The sequence below is a fragment of the Miscanthus floridulus genome, chromosome 16 (genome assembly GCF_019320115.1).
Source record: "Miscanthus floridulus cultivar M001 chromosome 16, ASM1932011v1, whole genome shotgun sequence".
NCBI lineage: Eukaryota > Viridiplantae > Streptophyta > Magnoliopsida > Poales > Poaceae > Miscanthus > Miscanthus floridulus.
Genome location: NC_089595.1, coordinates 105,060,165 through 105,084,746, shown reverse-complemented (window position 1 = coordinate 105,084,746; position 24,582 = coordinate 105,060,165). Strand labels below are relative to the sequence as shown.

Here is a 24,582-nt window from a genome sequence, read left to right as displayed (position 1 = left end):
TTTCGTTCTAAGAACTGAAAGTAATTAACATTAAATTCTACACTTAGGGTTTTCCATTTGATCCACAACAATAAACCCATAACATAACAACGTGCACTGACGTTACCTTGATTTGGTAGCTTTTTCACGCTTTGGCATCATACGGTTATATAATATAAATATTAAAATTACATGAAACCCTAAGTAATGACGATTCTTAAGTTGAAAAATCCGACTAATATATACCGAATTGATTTTTAAAAAAACTAGGAGGAAGCGAGGATACCTTGCTCTCGAAGATCTACGGATCAAATCAAGGTCCAATATGCCGTTTCGTGAGGTAGGGCGAAGTGGGGAGAGAAAAAAACCCGAGAGGGAGGAGAAGGAAGAGGAAGAAGACTCGGGCAGGAAGGTTGGGCGCCGGGTTAAAGCACAAGCTCGGCGCCGTGGATCTCGACGCCAAGATCCATGACGCCGAGCTCGACGCCAAGATCCACGGCGCCGAGCTGGCTGCTATGTCAGCATCCACGCCGTCAACATGGCCCCGACCTAGGCGCCAGAATCTATGGCGTCGAGAAATATAAGCTCGGCGCCATCAATGTTGACGCCGAGCTAATGGTACAGATTTTAAATTCATACCTTTAGAGACATATTTATGAATATTTTTTGAAAAAAGGCTAAAAAATAAAAAATTCAGCCCGAGGTTATAATTCTGGAGGGCGTAGCCGTCGGGGTGAATTTAAGGAGATCACGGCCGTGCGTGCCGCGGACGGCGGACGGAATGACGCGGCTCACGAGTGACGACGAGCTACGCCGGGGGCGGGAGAGAAGCTGTTAGGCCCTCCACAATGGAGGGTGATGCCCAAAACTGTTGAAGGTCCACGTGAGAAAAGTTGACATCGATCACTGTTTTAACATCAGTCGTGGGGCCCACAGAGAAAATAGAAAAAAATAAAAAAGCAAAAGCTAGAACCGGTTCCGTGCATGTGCTGGTTCAGCATGTGTGTCAATCTCTCTCCTCCCTCTTCTTATTCTATTTAGTTTGTACCGCTGCTTGTACTTGTGTCGCTCCCATTTTTGCTGACATTGGCATCGCCTGCTGCAATGGCAGGAGCGGTGTCCCAAATTTCTCTCTCCGTTTGAAGCACCACTCAGCGCGTGTTTAGTTCGGGGAATTTGGGCTACTGTAGCACTTTCATTTTTATTTGACAATTAGTGTTCAATCATGGACTAATTAGGCTCAAAACGTTCGTCTCGTAATTTCCAACCAAACTGTGCAATTAGTTTTTTTTCGTCTATATTTAATGCTCTATACACGTATCGTAAAATTCGATGTAATAGGTACTATAGCACTTTTTTTTTAGAATTTGAGGTTCAACTAAACACGCGCTCAAGCGATACACTGCAGAGGGCCTTATGTTGGTTGGTTTTGTTGCGCCGCAGGCGCATGCGCGCGCATCCAGCCGGTGGGCGCGTGGCGCATGCAGGTGGTCGCGTCCGGGGTGGGGAGGGCTCAGCTCGCCGTGTCGCATTAGCGAAGATGGCATCCGGACAGATATTACACGCACGGTACAGTTGCGCCGCACTGGCCTGCCTGCCTCCGCAGAATTTCTCGTGCTGGAATTGTCTCGGAGACTGTGCCGGCAAGTGAAGTAAATCTCTGACACGCTGTATTGTTCTCACCCCGTGATCGAATTTGTTCGTAGCACTGTTCCTCTTGTATTTTTGCTGCGTTCAATCTTTCCTCACACGAAGAGAGGAATCAGTTATGGTATAATTGCTCGCTGGTCAAATCACAGGAAACCCGCGGTAAACTAACAGGGTACACTTTGGTTTCGGGCACGTTCGTTTGAACTTATCAACCGGCTTATCAGTCGATTTTAATACCAGCCGAACAGGCTCTTCACGGGTCAGTCCCTGCTAGGACATATATTAAAGTAAGAGGAATACTATATTATTTTTTCCTCTTCTCTTTCTATTCCTCTCTTCTTCTCTCCTGTGGGTTTATCAAAAAAAAAAATCTAGGGCTTAAAAGAGTCTCAAGGGAGATAGGACTGCAGACGGTGGAAACGTGGGAGGGTGGCGGTTAGGTTCCAGCGGCATAGGTGGCGGCGGGAGAGGGGAGGGAAACGCCATAGATGCAGTAGGGTCTCACCGGAGCTCCACGGCCGCGGAGCTCTGGCAAGACCCTATGTGGGGTGGTGGACGGCGGCGGCACGTTGGGATAAGGAAGAAAGTGTGAAAGAAAAAAAAAATCTGAGTACTCGGAACCGGTAAAACACCTGTGTTGTATAGACAGATCCTAAAGTAAACTACAATTTGTAACTAATAGGCTTTCATGCCTCACTTCGGTGTCCGAGTACCTGTTACACCATGTGTCCGAGTGCACAATTGCAAATGAACCACCAGTTATGAAATTCAGCGGTTGTTCATTCCTTTTCCTTCAGAGAGAGCTGATCTTTACCAATGCATCAAATATGCAATGGAATGCGTAGCCAGAGAGCTGGAGAAAGGGGACCACACAAGCAAATACGTGTTATTCCACAAAATTTCCGTCTCGCCAAGTATATCAGGAAAATTCAGACATTGCGGCCACTATTATACTAGGACCAAAACACTCGAGTGTACATCTCTCCTCAAAGCACAAGCTGTCAAGCTCTATCTGATAAAGACTACAATCCATTACTTATTACAAGTAGAAGCATTCATGGTCTTGGCCTATTGAGCAACTTGGGCTATCGTATCATGTCAGCCTGCAGATCCAAGTTCAAAACAGAGAAGGGAAGGGCGTGTTTATGATCCTCCTGCGTTGGAGTTTCTGGCAGCATCCTTCTTCTTCATCTCCTCAAACTTGTCAATCGCCACCTGCAGCTCGTCCGTGCCTCCCACCGCTCTCATGGTGTAGTAGTAGACCCCGAGCACGAAGGCAGACAGTCCCCCAGCCACCACCAGGTTCCTGGTCTTGGGCGCAAGGCTTCTGAATCCCGCCATCGTTAAGATGTAGAGGTTCACGATCTGTGCAGCAGGACATGAAGGCAAACGACATTGTTATTATGTGGACAAAACCAGCAAGATGTACGAGTATACATGATGTTGATGAATTGGAGATGAAAGGTGACTGCACAGATAGATAGTATGACAGTATTCACTCCGGTCATCATCACTTGACATTTCTTACAGCAAAATACAACTGATAGTATGACAGTATTCCCTCCAGTCATTATCACTTGACATTCTTACAGAGAAATACAACTAATCACAGGCCAATTTGGACGTCCGAAATGTCAAATAATATTGAATGGAGGTGGTATAAGATTTATGAAATCCATGGTGTGCTTCTCGAACAGACTATGATCCACTAGCAGCTAAAGAGTTTTACATTAACTGACAATAGCATCAAAGCAAATACAGTGTATGTATAATACGAGAAGAAGCTGATGCAAGCGTGCAGCCAACTGAAGAGGAAGAAGCTGCAAGTCTACCAAGTGTTGATGTTGCATCAAGAAACAGCCATGAAAAAGAACAAAAAAGACAGAGAAAGAGTGGTAACATAGAAGGACTGATGGAGATATCTTAACATGAGGACCAAACAAGCTGAGGATGAGGCTGCACAATTAGCAAAAGAAAAGGAGTTTTCTCAAGGCAATGATTTCTCAATCAAGAGGTGCATATCTGTTCTCAACCCATTGGAAATGACAAAGGCGGAGAAGGCCAAAGCATATGCGGTCTTCAAGAATCCAGAAAACAGGGAATTTTTTTTGAGTGCTTGTGATGGGGATCAAGAATCAGCACTGATATGGTTAAGAAATGAAATGGCTTAGAGGTATCTCTACTCTTACTATGCCATGTTGCACCTGCGCTTGTCGCTTTCCCCTTATTATCTCTTGCTGTTTTAGCTAAATCTGAAAACAAAAGGTTGTGATTTTCTTCTGCTTAACTTAACAACAACAACAACAAAGCCTTTAAGTCCCAAACAAGTTGGGGTAGGCTAGAGTTGAAACCCAGCAGAAGCAATCAAGGTTCAGGCACGTGAATAGCTGTTTTCCAAGCACTCCTATCTAAGGCTAAGTCTTTGGGTATATTCCATCCTTTCAAGTCTCCTTTTATTGCCTCTACCCAAGTCAACTTCAGTCTTCCTCTGCCTTTCTTCTGCTTAACTTAATCTGCTAGAAATGGAATGGGTGTGAAAAGTATCCGGTCCGAAATGGATGGTCCGCACAAATGTTTATCAACTAACAGTACATTTAGAAAATTGTTTATGAACTAGCTAGGCAGAAGTAATTATGCAACATATTCTTTTCATTTTTTGTCTGGTCCTAATTTTTGCTTTGTTTTTGCAATGAGGATCATGGTACTATACAATAGTTATAAATCTCACTCATTGACTTATTCATGTAACTTGCTACTGGCAACCTGCTGGTATTTAGCTAGGGTAGTTTACCAAGAAATGTTTAGTCGATTATTTAACAACAATTGCATTCAGTTTCAGTTAATCAGTAATACTTAATCCTTCGGTTTCTTCACTCTATCGCTAATTCTCTTGTATTTTTTTATCCGCTTGTTGGTTGACAGCATACATGACTATTGTAAACCTAATAATTGACTGTTAGCATCAGTTAGCTTGGAGCTTTAGGCCGAGATACAGCAGCATTCACTTATGTATTGTGTTTTTTTTTTCTTTCTAACATATGACTTCTTAATCTAATGCTATTTTTTTCTATAATGTGCCAGTGATCCATTAAGTTTGTTTATAACTTATTAAAAGCAGCCAATGTTGTTATTACATTACTATGGAGAATAGAAGATTGAGTCTGTTAGTATCACAAACATAATTTCAGTTCCAGTGCTTATTTCCCCTTGAGCACACAAAAGGATTGACTATTAATTTTGATATTGTAGACAGACGAAGCAGCACTGGTGACAACGGTGACTTTTCTACTTTGTCTCCTACCTATCACCAACAAATCCATGCTTCACTCAAACAAAGGTGGATCATATGCCGAGGTTGTTCAGAATCTTTGCATGTCCTGTTTATGTCCAGCAGCTGCAATAATCTTTGCACCGTTCAAATATAAGTGTTTAAGCTTTTACATTTCTACTTATTGCACAGTTCAAATATAAGTGTTTATGTCGGAGTGAAGCTAATGTAATATACTATTTTGTGAACTCTTCAAGTCTGACCTTAATATGAACTGCAAATGCCACTAAAAAAGACTTGCATATTTAAATCGTTGAAGTGAAACTGCTGTAATATGGATGACAGGGTCTCAATCCCTGCCATATCCGCGAGCACAAGGTTTGAAATGAGGGATAGGGAGGAGCAAAGGATTTATCACCCCCCCCCCCCCCCCCCCCCCCCCCCCCCCCCCAACAAATAGAGATCTCTTACAAATAACCAAAATAGCTTAGGTTAGGCTTTGGGTGCTCGGTTTCGCACGGCAGGGAGGGAAGAGAAGGAGCGGCCGTACCTGTGTGCTCTTGCCGGAGAAGGGCCTGACGAAGACCTGGGATTCTGGCGTAGGGCGCGGCGGTAGCCGAGTGCCCGAGTCGTCCACGAGAGAGAGAGAGAGAGAGCACGCGGGGAGGGGAGAACGGCGGAAGGGGTGGAGGCGTGGAGCAAGCGCACCCGCACGGACCTTCTCCTGGCCTCCTAGAGTCCTAGGACATGGACCGTTCCTTGTTCCTTTTTTTTTGAACCTTTTGTTTTTATTCTTCCTGGTTTGTAAATTGTAATTGGTTTTAAAAATTAGAGAAACTACATAATAATAATATATAGGAACATTGCAAATGAGCAAAATGAAAAATTATATTTTATTAAGGTGGCACTTTTTTTTCTTCGTGATGTTACAAACACTTCTCTTTGAACATGAAACAATTTTCACAAAAAACTAGAATAGAATATTTTTTCTAACGCAGCTAGAACACTTTTCTTCGACCTATAACCTTTTTCTTTTGAACATGGAACACATTTTTCGTGAATCTAGAAGTTTTTTTATCGTAAATATGGAGCAATTGTTCCTGTAAACCCGGAACATTTCTATTCTAAATATGGACCAATTGTTTTTGTAAACCTAAAACATTTTCTTTTGAATATGGAACAATTTTCTGCTAATCCTAGTACATTTTGGTCCAATATACGGATAAGTCGATCTCATGAACCTAAAGTATTTTTTGAGAGGCTAGAATATCTTTTTTTTCTTAAAAATATAACACATTCTCTGGCTATAAATGATTTCCTTTTGAGCACGGGACAATTTTCTTGTAAACCAGGAATATTTTTGTCTTAAATACGGATGATGTATGGATTCCGATATGCGCATTGGATTTGTTCGGAGCACTGATCCTCTTGTATTTTGGTGTGTTCATTCTTTCTTATGCGAAGGGAGCTATTGACTACCATAGGGCACGCTTATCCTTTGCCAAGCATCGTATCGCCTAGTCAAGCTAGGGACAGCACGTTTGGACGTCTGGCTATCCAACCTCGGTTCCTGGCTTCCTGCTGACAAGATTTTCCTGCCTGTCTAGGCGAGCCAAATCGGTTCTCCTTGCACAACCTTGCCTAGGACAAGCACCTGATAATTGTTCACTAGGCAACTCAACGATCACGGGTCAAATTACAGAAAACCTGCAAACTAAAGAGGCGCTTGTTTTCACGGGTGGACTCATGTGGCCTGGGTTAGTGTTAGTCCCCGCATCACTGCATGCCAAGCGGACGGTGTGATCAGTGGTTGTTCGCCGAATGAGCAAGACATGCTAGAGCACCGCATACACAAAAACTTCCAATAATCAAGATAGATAGGCTCTCCCTTAGAATGTCTTCCCAACAATTAGATATCTAGTGTGACAGCACGTTTTTTTTTCTCTACCATGCCACAGTAAAGTCGAATAAACTGAAGAATTTATGTTAGCATGGAGCATTAGCATCAGTAGAAGCTAATCATGCAAAACGCCCCCAAGTCAGGTTGTCAGATCTCACATGTCAGTAATTTACGGGGTGTTTGGTTTCTCCTCCTAAAGTTTAGTCCCTATCACATTGGATGTTTAACACTAATCTAAAGTATTAAACATAGACTAATTATAAAACCAATTGCACAGATTGAGACTAATTTGCAAGATGAATCTATTAAGCCTAATTAGTCTATGATTTAACAGTGTGGTGCTATAGTAAATATATGCTAATGATGGGTTGGTTAGTCTTAATAGATTCGTCTCGTGGATTAGTCAGGCTTCTGTAATTAGTTTCATAATTAATATCTAAACACTCGATGTGACACTCAATACGATAGCCGACATAATATCTCCTAAAATTTAGTCCCGTGCCTCGTCGTCCTGGGCAGTGTTCTGCTGGCTGGTCAGCCACCTCATGAGATCACTGTTCATGTCCTGCCAGAACAATATTTTTCTCTCACGATAATCAGCCGGAACAATATTTTTCAGTCCTGCCCAACAGGCCCTGTATCTCTTTAGCACCTTTGTGCTGAGCATGTCACATGTCAGTAAAATAGAGTACGATGCGCGGAAGTGCAGTCCTGCTTTAATTCCTCCCATGCGATGCATTCCCCTCCGGTCAGCAGTGCACGCTGGCTCCTTCGTGCTTTTGTGCCGCCACCCGTGAACGTCAGCTGCCTCTGCACAGCCGCTAGTGACTCCATAGGTTCTGGCTCAAAAGAAAGAAAAGGACAGTACCTAGAATCGCTATATGCCATGCCATACGCATTGGCGGCTGTTAACACTTGCGACCTTGCCCATTGGCTTCAATTATAAGCCGTACTCTTTTTAGCCAACGAATAATATTTTGACCTCTGTGAGCTAACAGGCTGATACTGTTGCCATTGCCAGTGCCATTGGCCCCAGCTCGGGACTACCACTGTTAGCGGGATACTCCGTACCCCGTAAGTGTAAAGTGAACAAGCACACCTGGTGTTCACTGCATAAAAACAGCACCTGCTGCTGCAGCTTTGGCTTTTCCCCCTTCTTTTCGATCACTGCAGCGAACACCACTACAGTTCTGCAGAGTGAAATATATGTACACCTGAATACTGAGCAGCGAACTGAAGGAGACAAAGCCTACCATGGTAGACACCTTGTTGGATCAAACCAGGCCGACAATCATTCCATTGAGCTGATCCTCGGTACCTAAAGATTTCGTTTGCCATGAGAAATAAGCCGGTCCATGCCCAAACCCAGGTAACTGTTGGTAGAAGGGAACATAACGAAGTTGAGACTTGAGAGCATGGTCGAGTCACAACTCAACTTTCTAAAACAGCTATTACTCAGAATTGGTGATGGTGCACGGCTCAAGAACAAGTCATCGTAGGCCCTGGAGGCACCTCCTCCGCCACCTCCATGGACTCAATTATTTCTTGAATCCTCTTCACATCGATCATCTCAAACGGCTCAATGGTGCCATCATCATCCTATCTACCAACAATGGCGACAGTGCAGATCGAGCTAGTCAGCTTCTCACCTTGCAGGCCAATGGAAATTGGGTCGGGCCTATTTTCTCACCGGCCCTTGATGTGTGATCCGGGATGCATCTTCTTAGAAGTGATAAACCCATCTATACTGGCCTTCACCCATGCCACACCATGGGACATCTGCAATTGAAAATCATGCATATACTATGGAAACAGATATCTTATTTAGACAAAAAAAAAAAAGGGATTCCGTAAAACCCTTCAGTGCAGGGCACTACAACAGCACAACACCCCTGAGAAAGTGATTATTTTACAAGGAACTTAAACGTCACTACTATGCCAAGAGATAAAAGGCAGGCAGTCACTGTGGTGCGTATGAACTAGAGACGACAGGAAGAGATGGATTGGGAACATCAGGTCATACATGGCATAGTAGTTCACTGCAACTATGGCCTTATATACATGGACGTTTGGAGCATCAGTCGCTCTGATCTACTTCTGTGTCATCTGCAATTTGTGAGCTGCGGATCCCCCAAAATGACCTAGGCCGCAGATTCTTCTTGGTGGCTCTGAATCGCCAGCCTATGTGGGACTCGCAGGACATGCATGCTGCCATCGTCCACGAATATCTGCACGGCAAAAAGTTCTTACTAAAGTTACAAGTGGCATTGTCCAATTTAATTTCATAATTTAACTTGTGCTACAGAAAAAGCCAGACACTAAAACAAACATTCAAACAACAAACAACAGAGACAAGATCATACCCAGGAAACCAGCTGTGAACCTTAGAAGGATTGCCAATGAGAGCTAGCCCAGTTGCATTGCTGACTGTAATCGTCTCATGGACAAAACCATGAGGGTTGACATAGGCACCAAGAACCCCATCAGTAGACATCACCACCATGTCACTACGTTTTGCTATACGAGACTGTAGAAGAAACAAACAAGTCAGCAAAATGGGGTGGTAAAAGTAATCTAAAAAATTCACAGATTCAATTATGTATGTTTTACTTTGTAGTATGGTGATGGTCAACATTTGCCATAAGTATCAACCAGCTTGATCTCTATGTCATTTTCACTAAATCATCATGGAGCATGCAACAGCTAACCGATAAGACCTATTGCCTCTGCCTCCAACTTTAAACTAGACTAGACCTTATGACGAATAGACAATGGGCAGCCAAAAGGTCTAAAAAGCTAATCAACAAGATCATAGCTGTAATACCATTTTGTTACGGAAACTACAGAGCAATTCCATTTAAAAGGTTCATTAGTTAGGATAAAAAGGGCGTACCCAGTGCAGAGAGCTCCCGCTCTGTGCGGGGTTTGGGGAAGGGTGTTAGTGGCAAGCCTTACCCTTGCCTGTGCAATGCGAGGAGACCGTGACTCGAACCCGGGACCTTCCGGTCACAGGCGGTAAGACTCTATCGCTTGCACCAGGCCCGCCCTTCATTCATTAAAATAGCACTTCCAGATACAGTAGACCATTACCTGGCAATTTCTGCATTTAATATGATTAAAGGTCTTGAGAAGCTGAATTTCTTTTTGTAGGCGATATGAAATTCCATCAATCTCCAGAAGTTTTTGTCTCACAGATTCTGAGACTGGAAGTTTGCTTCCAATGTGAAATGACAAAATATCTGGCTTTCTTACATGATCGTCCATGCTTGGGTTTGCAATTATCTGTCTCCATAACTCTGCAACGAAGGCAACAGTGTAATTCAAACAATTGACCAAAAATTCCAAGGACACCTAAGGCAGCTTGCGCTTATCTTAGAGTAACAGGAAAAGAGTTTTACAAAACTGCAGACATACAAAATAGGTTGATGAGATTGGATTTCTATACCTGCAGCGCTGCGAGCAAGTGTATATGAATCATACATTTCATATACCCACCGAGGCCAAAATGATAATGGTGCCTGAGAAGCCTGCTTTGAGTAAGCATGGTTCTGTCGCCGCCGCTTAGCATCTCTTGTTTTTGCTATTGGCAATGATTGGAGAGGCGTCAAGCAAAGATCGTTCTCATTGCTCATGCTGGTCTTCTTGTCTGAATGACTTGATGCGCCACTTTCCCTCACAGAATGTTGCTTCCGCCTCCAAAACTGCGTGTGCATCAAATCTCCGTCTTCATCTGAGGATGACTTCATCGAGTCACTTGACTGTGAACCTAGATAGCACAACCTTGTGTCCATTGATGAAGGGTTGCTTATATTACTGTTTGGTGATGGAGTATCGCACTCTAGTTCTGAATCTATATGGTCTTGTTTGATAGGAGACATATCCAAACTGATGACTGATGATGAAGCGTGCAGATTGAAGCTATTACATGCAGCTAGCTGAGCAAATGCATCTCTAGGAGTTCTCAAGGGAGTATCTTCTTCAATAATTTGTACCTCACCCCACACCTATTGAGAAGAGAAAAATGAAGTTAGCTATATTCTTAAAATAGGGCGGGCCTGGTGCAAGCGGTAGAGTCTAGAGCTATATTCTTAAAATGTTCCTATTTCAAAAGAATAAGAACACGCTTGGACTTACCACCCGATCAACATCAATCCAATGCTTCCTAAGACGAAATCGTTGCTGCCCACGGGCAACAACATTTAATGAACCATCATCCAACCTTCCAAGTTGACGTATCTATAACGTGACGAAAAATAATATGAACTGAGCTGAACAGGGTATTTTAAGAAGAAATTGTTGCAACTTATGATGTTGACTAAATAACTAAAAGGGAATGAAGCCCGCAAGATGCCTATTAACATGTTAATGTCCATAATCATACTATGCATGAGGTAATCTTGAAGCTTTATGCACGCAAGATCAACAATATTTAGCCAGGGGACACATGATTGACACATGGCAGTGCATACATATGATTCAGTTGTTCTCTAAAAGTCATCCAACCAAATGAAAGATTGGTGAACAATTGCTAACTGGTCTGCAAAACGAAACAAAAATCACAATAGAAACAGGTGTGCAAGACCTCTGCGGTTGTTCCAACGGAAGCAGTAGCATAGTGTCGATGATTTGGGAGTCGACGCATGAGGACCTGGACAATTGGATCATGATCATAATCACTACACATAAAATCCACAAGAAAAAGTAGCAAGCTAGCAGCTGAATTTAACATGATTGGCACGCACCACACCAATTGTGCATGGAGCATCGACCAGCCTCAAAGCTTTGTCGATAGTTACTGCTAATCTATCCTCAATTACTCTGAGAGGCAGGGTAGCTCCAGGAAATAGAACAACACCTGCAAAACCAAAATGCATAGGACCATTATTTTTTGATACACTGTTTAGGAAAGCTGACAGTTTTAAATTATGGTACAATCTGTTAATGTATAGTTCTGCATAGTCAAGTGAAAGATCGGTGTGTGTGTGTCTCATCTCTAATGCACAGGCTTTGCAGCTAAGGCGAAGTTTTTTCACATAACCGATATCCATATCCATTCAAGGACCAAACATAACTAGTATAAATCGCAAAACATCCTTGATTATCAAGAGAAACCCTAATCCTTCTGGATGTTCCTATTGGGCACCATGCATGAACATGTTGAATTTTGCACATCTTATATTTTCTTTATGAATACGTTTCTGACACAATAATACTACTACAAAACAAGACAAATTTCCACATACCCACAAATAGTACCAGTAACTATATGGAAAAATTGTATCCAGCCAGCTTGGATGAAAATAATGTAAAAAGCCAAATGCAAACTGCAACTTAGAAGAGCAGATAAAAAAATATGATAAATGAAAGTATGGTGGAATTGGAGCAAGTGTACTTACCTCCCTTAATATAAAGATTGACCATTATAAAAAAAAAATTATAAAGATTGATAAGATGATCAAAAGAAAGAATGTAGGAAAGAGAATACTACAATCAGTCATTACCTTGAAGATAAAACATTGGTAAGTTGAGGACTGTGCCACCATCTAAGAGAGTAACTCTACCCCGAGTATCGTCAACCTCTGAGTGATATAAAAAGAGAACTTCACAGTTTGCAGTCGGCATGATAAATATGTTAAGACTAGGTAGCACATTTACCACCAAGGTAGGTGTGCAATGAGGCTAGAGATGTATTGAATGTGAATGGCCCAGAGGTGCTAACCACTCCATCCCCATTGTTATCTCTGATAAATAGAAACATTCAAATGGTTAAACGAATTCGGATAAACATCTCGAAAACACTCTGAAAAAGCTTGCAGGTGGTCTCCAAAGGCACCAATCTCTGTATATAAGAATGAAGTGAATAAGCACAAAAAATGTAAGGCCAGACTTAGCATTGCTCTAAGCTACACTGCAATTTTCAGCTGTCAGCACACTTGATCATGATCCAATTGAAACAAAACACAAAGCACTGCAAGAATGAATAAATAATCACAAAGTGATCAAGAGTTAACACTGCCCCAGCCTCCGGCTTTCCAGAGTTGTTCCTTCAAGCTGAAATCCCAACTCCTCATCCTAGAAAATACACTAGTTCTTCAAGGCTGAATTTGGGGCGCTTAAGATCTTCATAAGCTTAACAATCCCCGACCACAGCCTCCAGATTAGCACCTTGAAATGTTGCGGAACATTAACTGCACTGGGTAGACCTTTGGTAAACCAAATGTACAGGAAAAAATGGGTAAGTAGCATCCATACGACAAAGGGAAAATGCCCACAGAGCAGCACAGTGGGGCCCCTATGTTGGAGAAGGAAGATGAGGGTAAAATACACAAATGGAGTTGAAGGAAGGAAGGGTTGTGCGGTGGCCTCGTGGCCTTCGAGTCACCTGAGGAAGGCATCGACGTCGTCGTCCTCCTCGCTGCCGTCACCCTCCACTTCCTCCTCGTCCTCTTCGTTGTCGTCGAAGACCTCGACGTTGAGCTCCTCCATGTCGAGCTGCAGGATCTCCTCCATCTGCCGCCGCTCCCGTGCCGGGATCCCCTCCCAGTCCGCCATCACGCCGCCGGTGCCGAGGACGGAGACAAGAGACACCACACCACCGCTAGAAACGCAGGCGAGATTAGGCCGATTCTTCGGTTCGTCTCTTTGCCTTTATGTTGGGCTGTATGGCGGTGGCGGCCCACTTTTCCCTCTAGCATCAGGCCCACGTCTATACGGCTCAACCATCACTCGTCCTATCCCGGCAGCCCGATTCTGTGGCCCGTCTCCTCTCGGAAAATCAAATTGCGGCCCAGCTGTCCTCCGCCGCGGCTCCCATCCGCTGCTACGCAATCACATGCGCGGCGTCCACTGGCCGCCGTCGAGCCGGCGGCCTAACGCCTCAAGCTGGTACACTCCTCCGCGCGCTTCGCCTTCCCATCTCCTCCTCTCCTGGAAGGAGGATATGCACTCTCTCACCCGTGCTCCTGTCGGTTTGTGTTAGGTTAACTTCAACCATGTTCTATTTTCTTTTCCCAAGCATTTGTGCGATTATTTTTTCGAGATTCCGGTGCTAGGTTGCGTCCACGGCTCCACGCTGATCCGTAATGAACTGAGCAGGTGATGGCCGGGTTGCTCGGCGAATCGGGGACCAGTCGTTTATGGAGGTTACTGGAGGCCCCGGTCCAAGTCATGTGCGGCCTGTGTAGCCATCGCTGCCGCTTTGCCCCCCCAATATGGATGTCACCAGTGGCTGGAGGGAATGTGTTGCTGTGTGCCTTCACATCAACGAAGGAATCAAGATACCTAAAAAGAGGTAGTGTATTCACTCGACACACATTGCCAATACCAACGCGACAAGATTGCCCAACTTGGATATTCGTTTGTGTTTTTTCAGTTAAATAGAACATCGGCCTAGCCTTGCAATGCCACTAGAGGCACACTGTGTGCATCGCTGAATAAATTCTCAACTTGTGTGCTATGTAGCTCCTTATGGTGATGATTGGACATGGATGGTTCTGAGTTCTGACTAAGCGATACAATTGCTTGATACAATACTCCTTGTCTGTGGAACATACACCATTTATTAGTATGCCTGCAGATTCAATTAGGCTGTAGGATTGAAATCTTAGTTTCAAAAGGCAATTGAACATATATACGAAAAAATCCAAGGATCTCCCAAAGGCAAAACAGACTAGAGATTTTTGCCATTTTGGAGGGTGGTGCCAATCCTCGACTGTAAAAAGCTTATGCCATACATTCGCACTAAGTGATGATGTTTAAGTTACGGGAAGTTGCATTTGTGGCTGCTAACCTGCTATAGTCCTATGAAGGGCATGCTAAATACCTATAATCTTCAGCTGGTAGAAGCCATTGCTAATTTGCTATAGATAGAGGATAGACTCGTTACACGTACGCAAGAGGATATGTATGCCATGTGCTCCATGTATATGGTGCTTCAGGCCACGATCAGAGAATCTCGTATTCTCATCATATGACAGTGGTCCACCATCTATGATATCCTGCTCATTGGATGCATCAAGTAAAATCTTATATGAAGTGTGTACAACACTTAACACTTCAAGAAATGCCCAAACGTCCAGGAAAACCATTCTCTTACAATATTCAGAAAACTGAAATGAACAAAAGAAAAACTGAGCACTATCTCAAAGGGTGGATACTGGACTGATTATTATTTTAACGTACAATAGGTAGCAAGCAATTACCAGTTTACCAAATGGTGTCAATATTTCAGTATGATGACCATGATACTATTATCACATTTATTATGATTAATCATACGTTTCATATCAGATCACACCACAAATGACATGTTACATACTCTAAATCAAGCCACTATATTTCATCTATTTCTAGGTATAGATACGAAGCATTGGTGTAAGCATGTATCATAATGGTTTTGCTGCTGTGTTTTTTTAGAAACAGCGCAGATGGATGTTGCACTTTTCAAATCTTTAGTGTGATGTAAAAAAATATAACTCCCTCCATTCCAATTAGTAAGCTGTTCTGGCCTTTTTAAATACATAGCTTTTACGAAGTATCTAGACATAGTGTATATCTAGGTGCATAGCAAAAGGTATGTAACTAGAAAAACCAGAATGACTTACAATTTGGAAAAACTACTATTGTTTGCTCATGCAATTTCTACCGAGATATTTCATTACCTATTGTATGTTGAGGTTGGTACACTATTGTAAGAATGTTCCATTGATAAAAGGAAAGTGATATCACTGTCGGGTTGTATAGTGAAAACATTTTATAGGATCTTTTATGAACAGATTTATCATTCAGAGACGGTTGCAACTGCTTAATTTGCATTCAGACAATTTTGTCCGTTCATTTCAACGTTCATTGTCATGAATTTGATCTACTAGAATTTGCTTTTTTGATCTGTTCCATCAGTAGGCTTTCTGGTTGTTTCACTCCACAACAGATTCTCTTATCAAGATGTGAAGATGATTGGAGGTGCGAAGGGCACTCACCGGACCGATCATTGAGTGAATCTGTTTACCCCTTCTGCTATGTGGTCCAGTCTCTAGTGATCTGAGAGATTTATGGTTCGTAACTGCTGAAAGAAACTATTGAAGTCATTTTCCTTGTCCAACTTTTTTTGTCAGTGCAAAAAGTAGGCATCTCTTGGTACTATTCTAATTCTCCACCGTTGTCTTGGATTTTACAGCAATATTATTCTTGAACTTTGAGGAGGCAAAAACTCAAGTCTCCTCATGTCGTTCAAACAACATATTCATTGCAGCAATGTGTCGCCCTACAGATGCTAGAATATTTCATAAACTTAGATACACAAATCATTTGAATCTAAAAGGACATCATCATATGAAATATGATAATGTAAACACTTTTTCTGATAATTGTTTTGCTTTTACACATCTGTAGCAAACACTTGACCTAGCAACATGACTGTGTAAAAGTGGTCCACTGACCACTGTAAATTGAACCTAGATGAGATCATGAGGGGGTGAGTAGCATACAATTTGGCACCCTCGTCCACTGTCGGTAACTCAAATGGACCCATAAGACAGTTAGAGAGGTAAGTTGATACTTCACAAGAGTGGCACAAGACCAAATGCTGCTGTTTTCCTTCACCATCCCACGATGGTTGATTTACTTCTGCTTTTCTAATCTGACTTTAATGGTTTCAGTTCTTGAACGATTTGGACAGAGGTTTTACCCAGGCATGCATCTAGACTGTCTAGAGTCTAGACGCTAGTCAAAGCCCTCAAGTCAGGGGCGGGGGGCTTTCCAATTTTCGATTCAGCTATCCATGCCCAACTAATTTGTTTTGAAAGGGGTTCATCTATTCTTGTTCTCAAGTTGAGGAATATCAACATCTTTTGGTAGTTATAATATAGGATTGCTCTATTCCATTACATTTCTCTCTGAACAACAGCTCAGAGTTTTTTTCTCCACAAATGGGCATCCTCTAATTTCATTACTCAAACAAACAGCGAAATTACAGAGATATAACAACCAACATTCTTTGTCACATGACTACCACCAATGATATACCAAGCTTGCAACGATGCACACATGGCTCTGGCCAAACACATCCACATGACAGCAGCAAGCAAACTTCCAGAACAAAAGCTCCCTTCACTTTGACTGCCACAAACATAGACAGAAACAGAAGAGACGAGATAGCAGCTACTTAAACTCCGCCGACAGATTGCAGAACCAGCTTCACAAGACAGATTTCATCTTCTAAGCTCCAACACCATCCAGAGTTATCAATGCCACTTCTTGGCCATGTTCTGCTTCCTGCTGGTGAAAGTGCAGTGCCAACCCTTTCGGTACCTCTGCTTCAAGTTCCAGCATCTCCTTGTTCTCCAGTGATTGAAGACCTGCCCAGTACAAAAAGGATAGACCAAGTAGAAACTAAAGTAATATCTGAGAAAAAAAAAAACTCTGCTTACGAAACATCAGAGTTTGTGAAAGGCAGAAAGCTAGAGTTGATGAGGAATAGAGTACTACCTGAGATGCTAATGTATTATTGACCATGTGAAATGTTAGGAATTTTTCATCACAAGTAATAATAAACATTGGCCAGGAGGATTGCTTATGGATAACCAATGAAATGGCAATCTTCTTGGATCGTGTACTAATCAGTCTGCTTAGTTGAAAGAAGAGCAGTTATTGTTTCTTCAGGCCGAATGTGCACAACATGCACCTCAAAGGAGCATCAGATACACAGCAGTTTAAGTCATTGTCCAAAATGTGGATAGATGTTGCACACCTTGGCAATAAAATCCCTTCTGTACGTGGCATGCTAATATTTGTTGTTCATACTTTGAAATATCTTCACTTTTACTCATGGTGGACGATAGCAATAGCCTCCTCGGCTATATAAATGGATCTCGTGGCCAACTATTTTACAACCAAGGTGACCAACCAGTTGCATATGCATTTTGTGCCTACTCTACCTTGAAGGCATTCATTTATACATGGAGTATTCTAATTTGCAACGCCAGGCAGCATCCTTGAAAAAGAACCTCTTTGATCAGGTTTATGTTCGCATTGGTCCAGTCAATGGTGTGTTTCCTTTTTGTTCAAGTGTTGCAGTATACCTACCAATATACTATGTACCACAGGAACAAATAACTTTGGAGGCTATGCAACTCTACTTCTCAATCCTTTCTATCTATAGTTACCCTGTGATATCTTTTGTTCATCATTGAGCAGGGAGTGCAATAGAGTGTTTTTGGGGAAATTGTTTGCATCATTTCATATTAGTTGACAGAAAGCTAAGAACCTGAAACAAAAAATGTTGAATTAAGTGTGTCAACGTTATTTATATAGAATTTAGGGCGTACCCAGTGCAGAGAGCTCTCACTCTGTGCGGGGTCTGGGGAAGGGTGTCAGTGGCAAACCTTACCCTCGCCTGTGCAATGCGAGGAGACCGCGACTCGAACCCGGGACCTTCCGGTCACAGGCGGTAAGACTCTACCGCTTGCACCAGGCCCGCCCGTCATTTATATAGAATTTAGAATTCCACTAAATGTTACTAGTGTGGACACTAGGCAAACTGATGCTAAGGTCTTCACGGCCACATTGATTTTATTATCAAATTCTGCTATCTACCTTACTTTAATATGTGCTGTTAAAATGTTTTCTGATTTCCATATTGTAATGACAGGGATACTTGGATGAGCAATTTTGTCAGATTGAGGACTTGCAGGATGAAGCAAGCCCTAATTTTACAGAAGAAGTTGTTTCCTTGTTCTTCAAGAACTCAACCAGGCTAATGACAAATATTGAGGAAGCTATGTAAGTGTTGGCAATGTCTTTTTTCTCGAATGCGCAGGAGAGCTGCGATGTCATAAACTAGGACAGCACTTTGTTCTGTTTACATGTTCAGTGACATCAAGTTTTGTTGGTAATCTAACAACACTGTGCAGGGAGAAGAACCCCAGAGATTTCAGTAGATGGGATGTAAACATGCAGCAATTAAAAGGAAGCTGTTCTAGGTTGGTCTATCCATATAGTTGCTTCTGTGTTTGTTTGACTGCATATATCATGCATGGCTATATGACAGAACTATTGACGATGGACTTTAGAGGCTGTTTGGACTTGTTTGCCCTTTAGGCAAGTTCATTATAAATGTTGGTCACCTCATTGGTGGGGGAGAGAAATGCCACTTTCTCTAACAACTGATCCAACTTAGATTTGAAAAACACTGCCAGGTGGAGGACAGCCACATATACCCAGGTCGTTTTTATTGGTTGGAAATGGAAATGATAATGTTTAGGTTTTGTACTGTTGTTCTTGTTCATGTGTTACCTATACTGTTAATTCTCAAATACTAACAAGTGTTCAACTAATTTATCATCAGACCTAATTTATTTTGCCAAAAAAGTAACATGGAAGACAAAACTAAACTGGATTATAAAACAGATTAATTTTTTCTACCCTTTATATAGCTTGGATAGGTGAAGAACCTGAACAAGTCTTCATCCCCATCTGTTACTTCTTACATTTGCCTGGATGCTTAAATATTTTTTGTTGATTTGAAATGCATAGCCTGGCAAAATGGTAGGTAACAATGCTCAGAAAATGTGTATCATATTTTGTTTTGATGAGATCTGCTAACGCAAAGGCAAATATCAGTTTGATCAGCCCCATCCTAAATATGTACATCCTTACAAACTAAAAGTTGTGTTCATGCATATATCAACGTTGTATAGAAGATATTGTGATATTACTGTCACAGCTTATATTATGTGAATGTGTGGTTACATAGACATTTTGACAATGTGTTCACACTGTAACAACTTCATGTCTTTTTATGATCTATTCATGCCTAACACAACACTACTGGTGACAGCATTGGTGCTTCTAGGATGAAGAACGAGTGCACCTCATTCAGGAATAGCTGTGGAGACGAGAATGCTGAAGGGTCTCTCCCTCCCACTCTGTCTGTAATTTGCACAATGATTTTCTTCTTTTTGGGCTTTAAATTGGTAACTTTGGGTCGTGAATCTTAAGATGACTGCTCAAGCCAAATTCCCCACTCCCTTGAAAAAAAACATGTAAAAGTGCTATAGTTCCCATTGATACTTGAGCACCCAACCCATAGGCACTTTGCAGAAAGCACCCATACAGGCAATGCTTCAGCATGGCTTTGGCCATGTCATGTGGAACCGTACTAGCTACACATGCTCTACTGCTCCTCTTTCTTCTAACAGTTAGGACCAATTGGATTGGCTTTGACGGTTCAGCCCTTCTTGGCGATTGACAGTTTAACCGGCTGGTTTGTCTGTGATGCTAACTTTTCTCTCTGAGCGAGACTTGTTAATCATCCATTACTGATACACCTGCTTGTTTTCACAGTTGTATGAGGTCCTTCCAGAACTTGAAGAGGGAGCATGGAGTCCTCAGGCAGAAGCTGGAATCCTACTTCCAGGTATTCGTTCTGGACCAACCAGCACACGCCCAGCTTCATCTCTCGAGAACCATATATACCATTCATCACCTTGCTTGCTATTCTCGCCTGCGTGCAGCTGCTGCGACAAGCCGGTCCTGCCGTGACTGCAACCAGACCTAGAGGCATGTAAGGAACGGCTGTTGCCTGTTGGCGTGGTGACCTGCAGGGTGCAGGGCAGGGGACAGTGGTGCTCCACTACGCCATTTGGGTAGCGGTAACGACGGGCCACGAATAAGAAATTTCCCCGTTTGCTACGGGGGAATTCTCTACTGAGTGTAACATCCTTCAAAATCTGGGCCCTTAAGCTGTTGCTGCCGACTAGCTAGGCCGGCATATAAGAGTGATGTGGTCTGGCAGACGTGCTGTGCCATGCCTGCCTCTATATTTTGGTCAAATAAACTCGATGGAGTTTGCATGTTTGCATCATGAGATTTCTGCTTTTCGCCCCGAATTTGTCCATTCTGTCATTCTGTGACGCAGATTGCGGTGTCTCGATGTTGTTGTGTGATGTGCTGGGGCTCAGAATTGTCGGTAGCCATCGAGACCGACTCGATTTGCGATGGGTGCAATCAAAGACCTGATGGACATTACTGAACAACTCCCTCCGTCGTATTGAAAGTGTCGTTTTTAACTTTTTAGACTTTTTATTTTACTATTCTTCTTATTCAAAAAAATTATGTAAATAATAAAATAAATCAATCATTATTAAAGCATCTCTAATGATAAAATAAGTCATAACAAAATAAATAATATTTATAAAAAAAAATTTAAATAAGACGAACGGTCAAGAAGTCTAAGTCAAAAGCGATACTTTTAATGGGGCGAAGGGAGTAACATGAATTGGACTAGGACATGACACGACCATTGTAACATCCTTAGTGTTATACCGTAAATTATTTACTAAAACATGTCATGAGCATTATGTTTATGTGTTAATACATGTGATAAAGTGTGTAGATCAATTTCTGTAACTCAAAACAATTAATAAAAATGCGAAACGAAAGTTGATTCAATAGTCATGTTATATCACTTAAGGTTGAAAACCAATTTTTATTAAGCAAAAATGCTATGGAACATATACGTGTCACCTTAATAAAGTTGGAAGTACAAACTTTGTAGATGACAGTGAAATACTTGCGGTCGAAAAATGATATTACTGGCTAATATTTTTACTAGCTTAGAAATCACAAATGAAAATCAAATTCAGCTAAAAAACTTATAAATTTTCAAGTCTGCCAACAGATAGACATTGCTATGTTTAGCAATTTATTATGAGAGATTGGGTTAAAGGGTGGTGTAGTGTTATAGCTCGAGTTGGTAGTCTCATGTGCCATCTCGAGCATGGTGAAGATGGTTTAGGTCTAGAAGCAACCGTTTAGTCTCATGCGCAGGTCTGCTGCACCTCTGTGCTGTTGCCGGCCTTGTGTGTGTCGCCTTTGCCGCACGCACGTGGGCCACGCCGGTCGGGAGCACGCGCCTGTTGGCTAGCGTCGGTGATTGGGTCTCCCGATCTCGCTGCTCGCGTCCCACCAAGGCGAGGACGAGCCGAGCCACCTGTCACGCCGTTCTTTCTTGTCTCTCTGCTTTCCGCCGCCGTCGTGTCGCGTCACGGTGAGCCAGAGAACGGGCAACTCTCATCAATTCCTTATGCTCGCGTCTCTGCCTTCACGCCCCCTCTCCAGCTGCCCCCACCCTGCTTTGACTGCGGCTCAGCCGAGCTCCAATTTTGGAGCTTTGCCCGCCACCGTGCCGTTAAGGCCCGTCATCGCCCGCCCCGTGGCCAGCCTCTACCACTTTACCTTGCGTAAATTCCTCTGCACTACTAGCTTGCCTTGGCTCCCTCTCCACCGTGCGCACGCCTATGGGAGCGCTACCGCCTCCCCGCTGCCGCTGACGCGGTCGTGTCCGCAGTGGCTTGTCGCCATGCTCGTCGTGCGCACGTGGCCAGCACTGCTCAGGTAGTCACCGGCCAAACCACCACTTCGGCCGGGTTGCGGTGTGCCCCTGGTGCTTATTCCCTATCTCTACCATCCTGTTAGCGTTGTGGCTCACCGGAACGCGGTTGCCGCCGTTGTAGGTCGCCCGCCGCCGGGGAGAGCCCGTTCTGCTTCACCCCCATTCGTGCAACCACCGCCCATAGGTGAGCACCGGTCTCCTAGCTAGGTCTGCAAGGGTCCTAGGTGGCCGGCGTAAGCGCTCAGTACCGTCGCTCGCCGCGCCAATGTGCACGGAGTCGCCGAGGGTGCGCGCGGGTGAATTAGGAAAAGTCCAGGGGGTTAAGTGAGAAGTTATGAGAGGGTGGGGAAATAGTGTTAGTACTTAGTTGTAATTCAGGAGAAGTGCGAGGACTATTTTACAAAAACGTCAGCGCGCGCGGGATTTCCCCATCGCGGGCCATCTCCGCGCGGGTCGGCTCCGCGTGGGCCGCATAGCGGGCCGCGACACGCTCATGAGCGCGCGCTGCGTCGCGTGGGCCGCGCGAGAGAATACATTTTTCTTTTTCATGAGGAATTAGAAATAGTTTGCTAATATATTTTTGAGCTGATTTTTGGTAAATTATATAAAATCATGTAGGTATCCAAAATTTATGAAACAAATTTTGTTAGGTTCCTAAAATTTTGCTCTATCTGTTAGTGTATTTAGTTCATATATGTGCTTGTTGATACCAGGAGCTATTAAATCATTTAAGAGTGCTCAATATTATTAAGTTAATTATTATAGGAATTTTTATGGTAGATTGGTGATAGAAAAAACCCTAAAATTTTTATAGTAGCTTCATTGTATTATTATGTGCTCACTGTAATTTTTGTAGCCCTAAAATAGACTATTTAATACGGTAGATAAATACCCATTAAGGCTAAATGAATAATGGTATGATATTGGTTTATAAAAATTAAGCACTTGTAGGGTGAGCTTGGAATCCATTTGGTAGAGATAATGATTAACTTAGTATCTTAGTCATTAGAGATAGTTTAGTAGCTTAGCATGTGTATTCTTTTTTTAAAAGTTGTTGTTGCCAAAATACTAAGTGTTGCATCACCATTGCATGCATGTAGAGAACGAGTTGGTGGAGATCGTGATCACCGGCGATCATGAGTACGAGGAGGTGATCGAGGAGTACAAAGAGGAGATCCTCGTGCTGGGGAGGTCCCAGAGCTATCACTGACTGACTTAGCTGATAATCCGCCTGCCCAAGGTAAGCCCCGATGCATAACCCTTATTTTTTATAATCACTGAATATATATATCTGTGATGTGCATTTATGTTACAGGATCTATATTAAAACTACATGCATAGATAAACCTACCTATGAGTCCTACTAGCATAGGTTGAGTAGCTGCTATGTTTAGGCTATCGATAGCGTGAGTAACCTACCATTACTCACAATAGGTGATTATTATTGCTCTCATGACAAAATAGTAAAAGGAAATGGAGACCGAGTAGGGATATGGTACGGGTATTAGTGGGTGTAATAGGCTGTGTCCCGTGACCAACGGGTAATAGCTTGGTTACACTGTTTTCCCTGTCCGTGTAGGTTAAGGACTGTCCGTTGCAGTGGATTCTAGTCAGGTCACATATTTATTATTCTAAGCACATACTTGCTTATGGAAGCAGGAAGGCTCGTTGCTCTCTTGTCGTGGGTCGTGGGTTGTGGCTCACTGTAATTTTTGTAGCCCTAAAATAGACTATTTAATATGATAGCTAAATACCCATTAAGGCTAAATGAATAATGACATGATATTGGTTTATAAAAATTAAGCACTTGTAGGGTGAGCTTGAAATCCATTTGGTAGAGATAATGATTAGCTTAATATCTTAGTCATTAGAGATAGTTTAGTAGCTTAGCATGTGTATTCTTATTTTAAGAGTTGCTGTTGCCAAAATACTAAGTGTTGCATCACCATTGCATGCATGTAGAGAACGAGTTGGTGGAGATCGTGATCACCGGCGATCATGAGTACGAGGAGGTGATCGAGGAGTACAAAGAGGAGATCCTCATGTAGGGGAGGTTCCAGAGCTGTCACTGACTGACTTAGCTGACAATCCGCCTGCCTAAGGTAAGCCTCGATGCATAACCCTTATTTTTTATAATCACTGAATATATATATCTGTGATGTGCATTTACGTTACAGGATCTATATTGAAACTACATATATAGATAAACCTACCTATGAGTCCTACTAGCATAGGTCGAGTAGCTGCTATGTTTAGGCTATCGGTAGCGTGAATAACCTACCGTTACTCACAATAGGTGATTATTATTACTCTCATGACAAAATGGTAAAAGGAAATGGAGACCGAGCAGGGATATGGTATGGGTATTAGTGGGTGTAATATGTTGTGTCCCAC

At 42.7% G+C, this 24,582-nt stretch overlaps 2 protein-coding genes across 4 annotated transcripts; one reads left to right on the top strand and one right to left on the bottom strand.

Moving 5' to 3' along the window:
- Positions 1 to 8,595: 8,595 nt before the first annotated feature.
- LOC136511798 (uncharacterized) lies at positions 8,596 to 13,490 on the bottom strand. The gene is made up of 10 exons (XM_066505821.1): positions 13,180 to 13,490; positions 12,453 to 12,538; positions 12,299 to 12,376; positions 11,540 to 11,652; positions 11,380 to 11,445; positions 10,932 to 11,033; positions 10,243 to 10,801; positions 9,888 to 10,093; positions 9,161 to 9,324; positions 8,596 to 9,025 (listed from the first exon to the last, which is right to left on the bottom strand). Exons 1-10 carry the CDS (start codon positions 13,347 to 13,349, stop codon positions 8,875 to 8,877), a joined length of 1,695 nt encoding a protein of 564 aa, XP_066361918.1. The 5' UTR covers positions 13,350 to 13,490; the 3' UTR covers positions 8,596 to 8,874.
- Positions 13,491 to 13,542: 52 nt separating this feature from the next.
- LOC136511799 (pseudo histidine-containing phosphotransfer protein 5-like) lies at positions 13,543 to 20,679 on the top strand. 3 transcript variants are annotated; one of them, XM_066505823.1, is made up of 8 exons: positions 13,543 to 13,776; positions 13,893 to 14,088; positions 15,727 to 15,850; positions 18,445 to 18,575; positions 18,707 to 18,775; positions 19,633 to 19,704; positions 20,139 to 20,211; positions 20,309 to 20,679. In XM_066505823.1, the coding sequence occupies exons 3-8, from the start codon at positions 15,848 to 15,850 to the stop codon at positions 20,360 to 20,362; spliced, it is 402 nt and encodes a 133-aa protein (XP_066361920.1). In that variant the 5' UTR covers positions 13,543 to 13,776; positions 13,893 to 14,088; positions 15,727 to 15,847; the 3' UTR covers positions 20,363 to 20,679. The 3 variants fall into 3 exon arrangements, with proteins under 3 accessions (XP_066361920.1, XP_066361921.1, XP_066361919.1); XM_066505824.1 differs by having other exon boundaries at positions 13,584 to 13,682; XM_066505822.1 differs by lacking the exons at positions 13,543 to 13,776; positions 13,893 to 14,088; positions 15,727 to 15,850 and adding an exon at positions 17,305 to 17,812.
- The last annotated feature ends 3,903 nt before the right edge of the window (positions 20,680 to 24,582 follow it).

Coding starts and splice junctions, on each gene's coding strand:
- LOC136511798 (XM_066505821.1), bottom strand. CDS start 13,349: ATGGCGGACTGGGAGGGGATCCCGGCACGGGAGCGGCGGCAGATGGAG. Junction 12,377..12,452: donor ATTGCACACCTACCTTGGTG/GTAAATGTGCTA, acceptor TATATCACTCAG/AGGTTGACGATACTCGGGGT. Junction 10,802..10,931: donor GGATTGATGTTGATCGGGTG/GTAAGTCCAAGC, acceptor TCTTCTCAATAG/GTGTGGGGTGAGGTACAAAT.
- LOC136511799 (XM_066505822.1), top strand. CDS start 17,753: ATGGAGTATTCTAATTTGCAACGCCAGGCAGCATCCTTGAAAAAGAAC. Junction 18,776..19,632: donor TTAAAAGGAAGCTGTTCTAG/GTTGGTCTATCC, acceptor TACTGGTGACAG/CATTGGTGCTTCTAGGATGA. Junction 20,212..20,308: donor AGCTGGAATCCTACTTCCAG/GTATTCGTTCTG, acceptor GCCTGCGTGCAG/CTGCTGCGACAAGCCGGTCC.